We start from the raw sequence: 13,884 nt of genomic DNA, 5'->3' as shown, positions 1-13,884 counted from the left end.
GGAGATTGGGCGGGAAAGTGGAGTTGAGGTCGAAGATCAGCCATGATCTTATTGAATGGCGGAGCAGGCTCGAGGGGCCGTATGGCCTACTCCTGCTCCTATTTCTTATGTTCCAAAAGGCGTTTGACAAAGTGCCACATAATAGACTTGTTAGCAAAATTGAAGCCCATAGGATTAATGGGGCAGTGGCAGCATGGATACAAAATTGACTAAGGGACAGAAAGCCGAGAGTAATGGTGAATGATTGTTTTTCAGACTGGAGGGAGGAATACAGTTCCCCAGGAGTCAGTATTAGGACCACTGGTCTTTTTGATGTATGTCAGTGCAAGTTGTTGTGATCTGGAATGCACTACCTGAAAGGGTGATGGAAGCAGATTCAGTAGTAACATTCAGAAGGGAATTGGATAAATACTTGGAAAGAGAAACATTTAGAGGGCTATGGGGAAAGAGCAGGGGAGTGGGACTAGTTGGATAGCTCTTTCAAAGAGCCAGCACAGGCATGATGGGCCGAATGACCTCCTTCTGTGCAGTATCATTCGATGATGTGCGTGGGGTGGTGGTGTGTGTGGGCATTGGTATGGGGTGATTAAGGTGTCGGTGGGGTGTGACGTGTATATGCGCGAGTCCAAGTGAGACTGACAGGGCATTTAAATTAGTCATTTGTAGCTCGGAAAGTTCTAATTATGTGTTAGATTTCAGGAGATGGTTCTATTCCTGTTCCTGGCTGGGGTGGAGATCACCTTTTACAGAAGGTAAGTACTGTAGAAAATATAGGGACAGTGATCTCCTGGACGAGTTTCGATCGCCTAGATGGGTCAGAGAGGAATTTCCCAGATTTTTTTTCTCCCAAATTGGCCATTGGGTTTTTTATCTGGTTTTTCGCCTCTCCCAGGAGATCACATGGGTTCGGGAGGGATGTAGAGCGATAGTAGATTTGAGGTTAGGATCAGATCAGCCATGATCTTATTGAATGGTGGAGCAGGCTCGAGGGGCTGATTGGCCTACTCCTGCTCCTATTTCTTATGTTCTTAAAACCCTGGGAAGGTTTGAACTCAAACTGTATACTCAATGGACCTTGAACCCAAATTAGGTTCGCTTGATTTGCTAAGTATTTTGCCTTATTTGGAGGATTAAACTATGAATGAACTCCCCTTAAGTTAGCTGGCTAACAATGACAGCTTTGTGTGGACTGGTTGCAGATGAATGCAGTCTGTAGCAGGAGTGCAACTACACTTGTCCGTAGGTTGGTTTTATTTATTTTTAACAGTTGGTTTTTAAAAAAAAAAAATCACGTCAGTCCCCTGCCAGTTTTATGTTGCATTTTGTTAAGCAAACAGCAGAGTGGATGAATTGGAGTGACTGGGTGCTTACTTCCTTTCCCCATCACAGAAGTATTTGGTTAACAGGCAGCAAAACTCTATGCTAGTGACTGAAAGCTTTACGCAGCCTATGTTTTGTCTAGAATAGTGGACACGGAGACAAATAATGATTAGATCTGCTTCGTTCTCTCGGCTTATCTTCCAGCCAAACGAGAATGCCATGTGTGTTGATAGGAATTGCTAGATGAAAAAAGACCACGGTCCATTTAGCTTGCCTTCTACCATCCTGGTAATCACAGCTATCAATGAGTCTACAACAGACCCAGACATGAGGTGAGGAAACCCCCAGTGTTGGAGAGCTTTGGGAACCATAGGTCCAAAGTCACCCCCCCCTGCCAAACATACTACGCTTACCACATCATGTCTCAAATTACTGGATCCCTAAATGTTATTTTCTGATCTAATTGGCATTTGAATTAACCACTATCTTAACTGCTTCCACTGTCTCCCTAGGGCGCCTGTTCCATGGATTGACCACTCGCTCACTGAAATCCTGTTTCCGTAGATTAGTTTTGAATTTGCCCCCTTCAAGCTCAGGCCGTGTCCTCTGGTTCTGCTGTTCTGGACAACAGCTTGACATGGTCGACATTATCTAGTCCCTTTTTTAGAATCCCCAAAACAGCAATTGTATCACCTCTCAACCTTCTCTATTCCAGTTAGAACATGCACAATTTACACACTCGCTCCTCATAAATTTCTCTGTCTCCTTCAGTGTTTTTCCCAGTAAATCTTTGCCAAATTGGTGACCAACTTCTATGCATCTTACCTCATGATGCCCCTGCAAAACATTCTCATGAAGTAAACCAACTCTTAAAAGCCAAACAGTACGTGTAGTGGATTGTATGGCATGAAATGAGGAATCCAGGCAGAAAATGTGACTAAGCAAGGTGATGTTGAACCCCTCAACTGGATCATAGCTGGTACCTTGCTAGCTTCTTCATATCCTGATCCATGGATGTAATGCAACTAAGCATTTTGATTCTTTATTCCAGGCACATGATGGTCAATCTAAGCACAGCTTGTAACCATAGCCACTTTGCAAGACTGTTTCAGAAACAAGTGATAAGGGTGAGTATATTTGTGTTTACAGCATCCTTTGTTCCCAAGTCTATCCTGACACTGATGCAGAAGCTTAGGTAGATTTCCAAATTAAATATTTTGATTTCTTAGTCATAAGATGATTGAGGAAAACAGAGTGGCCATCCCCTTAAAGCAGCACATTATATCTGATGGGATTTTGTAGATGAAAGGTAAGATGAGATCCAGCACAGAGCGTAATTACTGCACTCCCACATTTGGTTTAAATCTCTTACTTTTGAACGACAAATTATAAAGCAACAATTCAGGGGCTGTAGTCATGTGAAATGACTTTTAGAGCTGTTTAGTTCTCACGTTGAAGATCATGTGTGGTGCATAGAATAACACCGAATTTACAGCACAGAAACCGGCTCTTCGGCCCAACTGGTCCATGCCGGTGTTTATGCGGCACATGAAAGTCCTTCATTTAACCCCATCAGTATATCCTTCTATTCCTTTCTCCCTCATGTGTTTATCTAGCTTCCCCTTAAATGTTTCTGTGCTATTCACCTCCACCACTCCCTGTGGTAGCAAGTTCCACATTCTAATCACTCTCTGGGTAAGGAAGTTTCTCCTGAATTCCTTATTGGATTTGTTAGTGACTATCTTCTACTGGTGACCCTTTCTGAGCTATAGAGGTCAGGAAAGCCCAGGTTTTGTACGCACGCTGTGCTAAATTAGGTAATTGGCCTCCGTGCACTTGAGGTAGAATGGGAGCAAATATTCGAAGTACAGCTGGTTGCCACCCTATGGCTTCTGAAAAACGATCTAATCTTTGGGACTGTTAAATTTTATTTTAATTCAGATATTCGCACCTCCATTTTTCTCCCATAGATGTGTAAGGGTGCAGATGGAGCACTCGCAGGCGGTGAACATCCTGACCAGAATGTGCTGGACATGTTTGGAACAGACAATCTAACCAAACTGAAACGGCTGCAGGAGCGCTTTGTTGTGCCCCAGAATATTGGGGGGCCGTGCCCCCCTCCAGCTTTCTCCGGTTGCCAAGTGTTCTTCAGGGATTTCCTGCTGTGTGCTGGAAGGTTGGTTCTGTTTTAATTTGCTTTATTATCAGCTTCTACTCAGGGAATAGCAATTCATTGTGTTTAATTCCCTCTAGAATGTTATGATTAACTCCGCTTCAATAACCACTTGTGATAAAACATCCCATAATCTAACAACCTTTTTATTTTAAAAAAAGCTTTCCCCTAAGCTCTCCTTCTCTGCTTCTCATCCTGAGTTCATGCAGCCTTGTTACCTGTTCTCGGATTAGTGATTAACCTCCCTATTTACCCTCTCAAATCCTTGGATTTCCCCAATCTTCTCGGCTCCAGTTGGTGGAGTCCTGATTCTTGCCAATCTGAGAAACATGTTTTACTCCTACTTCTTACTCTTTGTTTTTCCATTGTCCACCTCCTTCGTGCTGCCAATTTACCATTAATACTTGGGGCTTAAAATTTGTAACAAGTGTCAGGTGCTTTTTGAAAGTCCAAGTATATCCTAATCTTCTTTGTATGCTTTGTAATTTTCAAGAAGAACTTGGTTAAATTAGTTGAGCCTGAACTATCCCTTACAAGTTAGTGTTGACTGTCCTAGTCTGTAACCATCCTAAATTGACTCTACTTGCTGGGGTATTAAAATTCCAGACACATTTTGCCCATATATCCATTGTTACCATTTTACAGTTTTGTACTTGCCATAGAGGGAGTGCAACGAAGGTTCACCAGACTGGTTCCTGGGATGGGGGGTTGTCCTATGAGGAGAGATTGAGTAGACTAGGCCTGTATTCTCTAGGGTTTAGAAGAATGAGAGGTGATCTCATTGAAGCATACAAAATTCTTACAGGGCTTGATGGGGTAGATGCAAGGAGGAGGTTTCCCCTGGCTGGGGAGTCTAGAACCAGGGGCCACAGTCTCCGAATAAGGGGTCGGCCATTTATGACTGAGATGAGGAGAAATTTCTTCACTGAGCGTTATGAATCTTTGGAATTCTCTACCCCAGAGGGCTGTGGAGGCTCAGTCGTTGAGTATATTCAAGACAGAGATCGATAGATTTTTGAATATTAAGGGATATGGGGATAGTGCAGGAAAGTGGAAATAAAGTAGAAGGTCAGCCATGATCTTATTGAATGGCAGAGCAGGCTCGAAGGGACAAATGGCCTACTCCTGCTCCTATTTCTTATGTTTAAGGCAATAATCTGTTTGGACTGCAGATTTCACCTTGTTAACTTTCCAAATTACAGCCTATGCAAAAGTTATGTTACCTCAAAAATAACAATAACTTACATTTATAAAGCGCCTTTAGTAAAATGTCCCAAGGCGCTTCACTGGAGTGTTATCAAACAGAATTAGACACTGAGCCACATGAGATATTCGGACAGCTGACCAAAAACTTGGTCAAAGAATAGGTTTTAAGGAGCGTCTTAAAGGAGGAGAGAGAGGTGGCGAGGTTTAGGGAGCGAATTTCAGAGCTTAGGACCTGAAGGCACAGCCGCCAATGGTGGAACGATGGAAATAGGGGATGCCCAAGAGACCAGAACTGGAGGAGCGCAGAAATCTCTGGAGGGAGGGAGGGGGTGGTTGTTGGGCTGGAGGAGATTAGTGATTGGGAGGGGCAAGGCTATGGAGGGATTTGAAAACAAGGATGAGAATTTTAAAATTGAGGCGTTGCCAGACTGGGAGCCAATGTAGGTCAGCGAGCACGGGTGATTGGTGAGCAGAACTTGGTGCAAGTTAGGATTTGGGAGCAGAGTTTTGGATATGCTCAAGTTTGTGTTGGGTGGAAGATGGGAGGCCGGCCAGGAGAGCATTGGAAGAGTCAAGTCTAGAGGTAACAAAGTCAGGGATGAAGGTTTCAGTTGCAGATGAGCTGAGGCAGGTGCTCAAACCCTCTGCCAATTGAGATACCAAATATGGTGTTGGAGTGTCAGACTGATGGAACATGGCTTTGCCCCCTGGTCTTGCGCCCTACTGCTGAGTTATCTGTTTCAGCTAGGTTGTTAGTAGGAAGTGCCATGCTAGAGACTGAATGCTTTCCAAAAGTGAGGGAGAACTGGATGGCACATCTCTGGATTGCCATGGCATGTTTTATTGATGGACTATGTTTGGGCACAGTTAGTACACAGCCCAGAAAGACCATGCATTAATTTATGGTCATTGGTATAAGTACCAGAGGGGAGATGAGAATTTTTTTTAATGCAATGAGTTATGACCTGGAATGCATTGCCTGAAAGGCTGGTGGAAGTAATAGTAATTTTTAAAAGGGAATTGGATATATACTTCAAGGGTGAAAAATGCAGCTCTATGGGGAAAGGGCAAGGGAGTGGGACTAATTGGATAGCTCTTTTAAAGACCCGGCACAGGAACGATGGGCCTAATGGCCTCCTTCTGTGCTGTGATTCTATGAAACATAGAAGATAGGAGCAGGAGTAGGCCATTCGGCCCCTCGAGCCTGCTCCGCCATTCAATGCGATCATGGCTGATCATCCAAATTCAGTACCCTGTCCCTGCTTTCTCCCCACATCCCTTGATCCCTTTAGCCTTAAGAAGTATATCCAACTCCTTCTTGAATATATTTAATGAATTGGCCTCTACTGCCTTCTGTGGTAGAGAATTCCACAGGTTCACCACTCTCTGGGCGAAGAAATTCCTCCTCATCTCTGTCCTAAATGACTTACCCCTTATCCTTAGACTGTGACCCCTGGTTCTGGACTCCCTGACCATCGGGAACATCCTTCCTGCATCTAGTCTGTCCAGTCCTGTCAGAATTTTATAAGTTTCAATGAGATCCCCTCTCATTCTTCTAACCTCCAGCGAGTATAAGCCCAATCGACCCAATCTTTCCTCATACGTCATTCCTGCCATCCCAGGTATCAGCCTGTTGAATCTTCGCTGAACTCCCTCCATGGCAAGAACATCCTTCCTCAGATAAGGCGACCAAAACTGCACACAATACTCAAGATGTGAGCTCACCAAGGCCCTCTACAACTGCAGCAAGACATCCTTGTTCCTGTATTCAAACCCTCTCGCTACGAAGGCCAACATACCATTTGCCTTCTTAACCGCCTGCTGCACCTGCATGCTTACCTTCAGCGACTGGTGCACAAGGACACCCAGGTCTCGTTGCACTTCCCCTTCTCCCAATCTATTGCCATTCAGATAATCTGCCTTCCTGTTTTTGACACCAAAGTGGATAACCTCGCATTTATCCACGTAATATTGTATCTGCCATGCTTCTGCCCAATCACCCAACCTGTCCGAATCCTCCTGGAGTTTCTCAGCATCGTCCTCGCAGCACACACGTCCACCCAGCTTTGTGTCGTCTGCAAACTTGGAGATATTACACCTAGTTCCCTTGTCTAGATCATTAATATATATTGTGAATAGCTGGGGTCCAAGGACTGATCCCTGCGGTACCCCACTAGTCACTGCCTGCCACTTGGAAAAAGAGCCCTTTATTCCAACTCTTTGCTTTCTATCTGCCAACCAGTTCTCTATCCAAGTCAATACCTTGCCCCCAGTCCCATGTGCCTTAACTTTACACGCTAATCTCTTATGCAGGACCTTATCGAAAGCCTTTTGAAATTCCAAATATACCACATCCACAAGCTTACTCTCATACTCAATTTTCCCCCTCTTAATTAATCCCTTTGTCCTCCTTTGCTGAATCCTAAACTGCTCCCAATCCTCAGGTTTGCTGCTTTTTCTGGCCAATTTATATGTCCTCTCCTTGGATCTTATGCTACCCCTAATTTCCCTCGTTAGCCAATGTTGAGTCACCTTTTTTGTTTTATTTTTATGCCAAACAGGGATGAACAAATTCTGTAGTTCATCCATGCAATCTTTAAATGTTTGCCATTGCCTATTCACCGTTAACCCTTTAAGTAACATTCCCCAATCCATCCTAGCTAACTCATGCCTCGTACCATCGTAGTTTCCTTTATTTAAATTCAGTACCCAAGTCTCTGAATCAACTACTTCACTCTCCATCTTAATGAAGAATTCTATCATATTATGATCGCTCCTCGCACAACAAGATTGCTAATGAATCCTTTCTCATTACATAATACCCAGTCTAAGATGGCCTGATCTCTAGTTGGTTCCTCGACATATTGGTCCTGGAAACCATCCCGTATACACTCTAGGAATTCCTCTTCCACAGTATTGTTGCTAATTTGGTTAGATCAATCTATATATAGATTAAAGTCACCCATGATAACTGCTGTGCCCTTATTGCACGCATCTCTAATTTCCCGTTTAATGCCATCCCCAACCTCGGCATTACTGTTTGGGGGCCTGTATACAACTCCCACTAACGTTTTCTGCCCCTTGGTATTTCTCAGTTCTACCCATACAGATTCCACATCCTCAGAGCTAATATCCTTCCTTACTATTGTGTTAATCTCCTCTTTAACCAGCGATGCTACCCCACTGCCCTTTCCTTTTTGCCTGTCCTTCCTGAATATTGAATACCCCTGGATGTTGAATTCCCAGCCTTGGTCACCCTGGAGCCATGTCTCCGTAATCCCAATTATATCACACCTGTTTACATCTATTTGCGCAGCTAATTCATCCACCTTATTACGAATGCTCCTCACATTAAGACACAAAGCCTTCAGGCTTGTTTTTTTAACACTCTTAGACCTTTTAGAATTATTGTTTACTGCGGCCATGTTTGATTTACACCCTTGATTTCTCTGACTTCCACTTTTGCTTTTCTCCTTCCTGTCTTTTGCTTCTATCCTTGCTTCCCTTTCCTCTGTCTCCCTGCACAGGTTCCCAACCCCCTGCCATTTCAGTTTAAACCCTCCCCAACAGCTCTAGCAAACACTCCCCTTAGGACATCGGTCCCAGTCCTGCCCAGGTGCAAACCGTCCAGTTTGCTAGTGCTGTTGGGGAGGGTTTAAACTAAAGTGGCAGGGGGTTGGGAACCTGAGCAGGGAGACCGAGGAAAGGGAAACAAGGAAAAAAGCAAAAGACAGGAAGGAGAAAAACAAAATTAGAAGGCAAAGAACTCAACGGTTTAAATCAAACATGCTCACAGTAAATAATAATTCATATAGGTCTGAGAGCGTTAAAAAACAAGCCTGAAGGCTTTGGCCTAGAAATTGGGTTTTGGCGCAGCGACGGCTTTAGCGCCGGAAGTTAGTGCCGGAGCTAAGTCGCGCTGGGCGGGCCAAAAATTCACTACTTCTGCGCCCAAACGGCTGCCGGCGCTGCTGAAAGCTGTTAGCGCCTGAAAACTGGCGCTATGCGCTGAATTTCGGCGCTATTCCGGCGCTGCGGCGCCCGCTGCGGTGCGGCAGGTTCGGGAAGTGCAGGCCTCCTCCTTCCCTTAAGGAGGAGCTGCCTGCACCCGGCCGCGGCCCGCGATAATCTTTTTAAAAATGAGCCCGGCACCTCGGACAAGTGCCGGGCTTGCTTCTGTTCGGGGGGGGGGGGGAAGTCCGGGGAGGGAGCTGCGGCCAGGCGGGCGGCGGGAAAGCGGCCGGCCGCCGCGGGGCCTTTAATGCGCCGGCGCAACGTTCTGTAAGGCACCTCTGCCAGAACGTTGCTTGCGGCTGCCACGGGCGAGGCGGCCGCAACTCAATTTCCGAGTTCGGGCGGGTTACCATGGCAACCGGGACGCTGCGCACACCGATGACGTCATCGGTGCCGGCGCAGCGCTATCGGCCTAACGCCGATTTTGGGCCCCTGTCAATTTCAAAACTGGCCATAACTTCGCCGCTAGGCCCTCTAGCGCCTCAAAAGCGGCGCTAAGGCCAGTGAATTTCTAGGCCATTGTGTCTTAATGCAAGGAGCATTCGGAACAAGGTGGATGTATTAGCTGCGCAAATAGAGGTAAACGAATATGATTTGATTGGGATTACAGAAACATGGCTCCAGGGTGGCCAAGGCTGGGAACTCAACATCCAGGGGTATTCAATATTTAGGAAGGATAGGCAAAAAAGAAAGGGAGGTGGGGTAGCATTGCTGGTTAAAGAGGGGATTAACACAATTGAAAGGAAGAATATTAACTCTGATGATGCGGAATCTGTATGGGTAGAACTGAGAAATATCAAGGGGCAGAAAACGTTTGTGGGAGTGGTATATAGACTTCCAAACAGTAATGCTGAGGTTGGGGATGGCATTAAAAGGGAAATTAGAGAGGCATGCAGTAAGGGCACAGCAGTCATCATGGGTGACTTTAATTTACGTATAGATTGAGCTAACCAAATTAGTAAAAATACTGTGGAGGAGGAATTCCTAGAATGTTTACGGGATGCTTTTCTGGAACAATATGTCGAGGAACCAACCAGAGATCAGGCCATCTTAGACTGGGCATTATGTAATGAGAGAGGATTCATTAGCAATCTTGTTGTACGAGGCCCCTTGGGTCAGAGCGATCATAATATGATAGAATTCTTCATTAGGATGGAGAGTGAAGTGGTTGACTCGGAGACTAGGGTCCTGAATTTAAATAAAGGAAACTACGATGGTATGAGGCGTGAATTGGGTAGGATTGATTGGGGAATGTCACTCAAAGGGTTGACGGTGGATAGGCAATGGCAAACATTCAAAGACAGCATGGATGAACTACAAAAGTTGTTCATCCCAGTTTGGGATAAGAATAAAACAAAAAGGGTGACTCAACAATGGCTAACAAGGGAAATTAGGGATAGCATAAGATCCAAGGAGAGGACATATAAATTGGCCAGAAAAAGCGGTAACCCTGAGGATTGGGAGCAGTTTAGGATTCAACAAAGGAGGACAAAGGGATTAATTAAGAAGGGGAAAATAGAATGAGAGTAAGCTTGCAGGGAACATAAAAAGTGACTGTAAAAGCTTTTATAGATATGTGAAGAGAAAAAGATCAGTGAAATCAAGTGTAGGTCCCTTGCGGTCAGAAGCAGGGGAAATTATAATGGGGAACAAAGAAATGGCAGACCAATTAAATGCATATTTTGGTTCTGGCTTCACAAAGGAGGACACAAATAACCTCCCAGAGATGTTGGAGAACATAGGGTCTGATGAGAGGGAGGAACTGAAAGAAAGTAGTATTTGTAGGGAAATGGTGTTAGGGAAATTGACGGGTTTGAAGGCCGATAAATCCCCAGGGCCTGATAATCTACATCCTAGGGTACTTAAGGAGGTGGCCCTAGAAATAGTAGATGCATTGCTGATCATCTTCCAAAATTCGCTGGAATCTGGAACAGTACCCATGGATTGGAGGGTAGCTAATGTTACCCCACTATTCAAAAAGTGTGGTAGAGAGAAAGCGGGGAATTGCAGACCGGTAAGCCTGACATCGGTAGTGGGGAAAATGCTAGAGTCCATTATAAAGGATGTAATAGCTGAGCACTTGGAAAACAGTGACAGGATCGGACAAAGTCAACATGGATTTACAAAAGGTAAATCGTGCTTGACTAACCTACTGGAATTTTTTGAGGATGTAACTGGGAAAATAGATAAGGGAGAACCAGTAGATGTGTATTTGGACTTTCAGAAGGCTTTCGATAAGGTCCCGCATAAGAGATTAGCGTGTAAAGTTAAGGCACATGGGATTGGGGGCAAGGTATTGACTTGGATAGAGAACTGGTTGGCGGACAGAAAGCAGAGAGTAGGAATTAACGGGTCTTTTTCCGAGTGGCAGGCAGTGACTAGTGGGGTACCGCAGGGATCGGTCCTTGGACCCCAGCTATTCACAATATACATTAATGATCTAGATAAGGGAACTAGATGTAATATCTCCAAGTTTGCAGACGACACAAAGCTGAGTGGGCGTGTGTGCTGCGAGGAGGATACCGAGAAACTCCAGGACGATTTGGACAGGTTGGGTGATTGGGCAGAAGCGTGGCAGATGCAATATAACGTGGATGAATGCGAGGTTATCCACTTTGGTGTCAAAAACAGAAAGGCAGACTATTATCTGAATGGCAATAGATTGGGAGAAGGGGAAGTGCAACGAGACCTGGGTGTCCTTGTGCACCAGTCGCTGAAGGTAAGCATGCAGGTGCAGCAGGCGGTGAAGAAGGCAAATGGTATGTTGGCCTTCATAGCGAAAGGGTTTGAGTACAGGAGCAAGGATGTCCTGCTGCAGTTGTATAGGGCCTTGGTGAGACCACACCTTGAGTACTGTGTGCAGTTTTGGTCACCTTATCTGAGGAAGGATGTTCTTGCCATGGAAGGAGTTCAGCGAAGATTCACAAGGCTGATCCCTGGGATGGCAGGAATGACGTATGAGGAGAGATTGGGTCGATTGGGCTTATACTCGCTGGAGTTTAGAAGAATGAGAGGGGATCTCATCGAAACTTATAAAATTCTGACAGGTCTGGACAAACTAGATGCAGGTAGAATGTTCCCGATGGTCGGAGAGTCCAGAACCAGGGGTCATAGTCTAAGGATAAGGGGTAAGCCATTTAGGACAGAGATGAGGAGGAATTTCTTCACCCAGAGAGTGGTGAACCTGTGGAATTCTCTACCACAGAAGGCGGTTGAGGCCAAGTCTTTAAATATATTCAAGAAGGAGTAAGATATATTTCTTAGAGCTAAAGGTGTTAACCCCTCGCTTCTGTGAGGAGGATCTACCCCTCCCGTGGGGGATCTAGGTTCGCTACTTTAGGAGACTCAACACGCCGGTCAGTCTATTGTCACTTTCTCAGTAATACACAGAGTCAGAAACTGTAAAATAAGTAAAGTTTTATTCCGTACCCGGTACTGGACTTCACTCCGAGAAGCTCCTTGTGTTTACACACAAGGAAGTCTCCTCTAGAGTGCGCCCCTAGGCTCACGGGGCTACAATATTTATACAAAAAACATAAATTGCAAGTCATCATGAGAATACAGGAAACTAGGCGATCACACGCTACACAAGTCATTTGTTTCTTTCTACAGAGTTCTGTTTAAAATTCACTTTAGCTTTCAACAAAATTCGGCCCTGAGACTGTCTCTACTCTGTTCTATAAACATTCTGTTTCGTCCTCTGTTATCTATGTGTATTACATTCCCACAGTCCTGTATCCGCTTTTTACATTTAAACCATTCACTGTATGTCAAGTAGTCCATCATGCTTTGCGAATCATTGGTAAGGCAGTATGGGATTAATCCAGCTTAACAAAGGTATCAAGGGATATGGGGAGAAGGCAGGTACGGGGTACTGAGTTTGGATGATCAGCCATGATCTTATCGAATGGCGGAGCAGGCTCGAGGGGCCGAATGGCCTACTCCTGCTCCTATCTTCTATGTTTCTATGTTTTTACATATATATATATATTTACTTACACAACATATGTCATTACTGCCACTTCGTTCTTCTAAAGGACTAATTTCGCATTGCTTTTCTGACGTAGCCATCAGTTAAATCAGCACTTGTCAGACACCCTGTGCCAGCAGATTTTGGAACTGGACAGCATTGCGATCCTGAGCCATGAGTCCTCGGAAGGTGAAGTGGACATGGATGAACAGGTAAAGCATTGACGTGAGTTTTTGTCAATTTTGTATTGAGTGTCAGTGATCCACAAGCATTTTCTCATGACAGAGGATTGTTCTCCCTTGTGCAGTGAAATCCTGGATTCTTAATTTATAGTTCAGTTTACAATGTTAGGTACCTTATCTCTATTCTTGAACTGGGCGTAATGAGTACTTCAGTAAAACAGCTATTCTGCTAAGCTGCTGAATACTGGTCTTTGTTACGATGAGCAACTTAAACATGCAGCATTATGCTTGAATAGTGTATGGATGAGAAAGCATCAGGCTGGAGTGTTGGGGTGAAATTTATGATTATTGCAATAGATTACTGTTGTGGAACATCTAGTAATAAAGGCAAAATCTACCTTGGCGTGGTATAAATTGAGCCTGATTAAAGGTGCCTTGTTTTATTTCTGGTGGATCACGGACATTGCAAACTCAATATGGTGGTGTTTATTCTTTCACCTGCTGTGCATTGTTCAAAATCCAGGTGTTGGAATTACCAAAAGACTGGAAAACCCTTGCTGCAGAATCCTAGGATACACGCTTTCTTCTTCACCCTCTCCATTAAACTATAAAACTTTCATCACCTGGTGTGAATTGAAAATGAGCAGAAATAAGATTTGGGCAGTTGAATCTGTTTTGGATCCAAAAGAAAGGCCACAAATGCTGGAAATGTGAACTCAGAACATTGTGCGGTGGCATTGGGAATGTAATGAACTGTAGCAGCTTTTCTGAGAGATTTTTCTCTGTGAATGAGGAAGCTGAATGCTGGAGATTTGTCCAGCCAGAAAATTGGGATGTGTCTTTAAAGCTGCAGATTTTTTTTGTCTGTTTGATAGTTGATAATTGGTCCCAAAAAAATCCAGGGGAGATGAGAATATTTTTTACACAGCAAGTTGTTGTGATCTGGATTGCACTGCCTGAAAGGGTAGTGGAAGCAGATTCAATAATAACTTTCAAAAGGGAATTGGATAAATACTTTG

General features: G+C 44.5%; 1 protein-coding gene across 1 annotated transcript in view; it reads left to right on the top strand.

The window, feature by feature from the left end:
• Positions 1-13,884, top strand: part of cdan1 (codanin 1) — a 101,115-nt gene that overhangs the window by 32,218 nt on the left and 55,013 nt on the right. The window contains exons 10-12 of the mRNA XM_086003793.1: positions 2,372-2,447; positions 3,291-3,496; positions 12,781-12,895. Of these exons, the coding sequence (XP_085859919.1) occupies positions 2,372-2,447; positions 3,291-3,496; positions 12,781-12,895 (397 nt within the window). The remainder of the gene's footprint in view (positions 1-2,371; positions 2,448-3,290; positions 3,497-12,780; positions 12,896-13,884) is intronic.

Source organism: Somniosus microcephalus, chromosome 12 (assembly GCF_052327205.1).
Source record: "Somniosus microcephalus isolate GS21.2 chromosome 12, FLI_Smic_1.0, whole genome shotgun sequence".
Lineage (NCBI taxonomy): Eukaryota > Metazoa > Chordata > Chondrichthyes > Squaliformes > Somniosidae > Somniosus > Somniosus microcephalus.
Note: the sequence above shows the minus strand (reverse complement) of the source record. Positions and strands in the feature narration are given on the sequence as shown.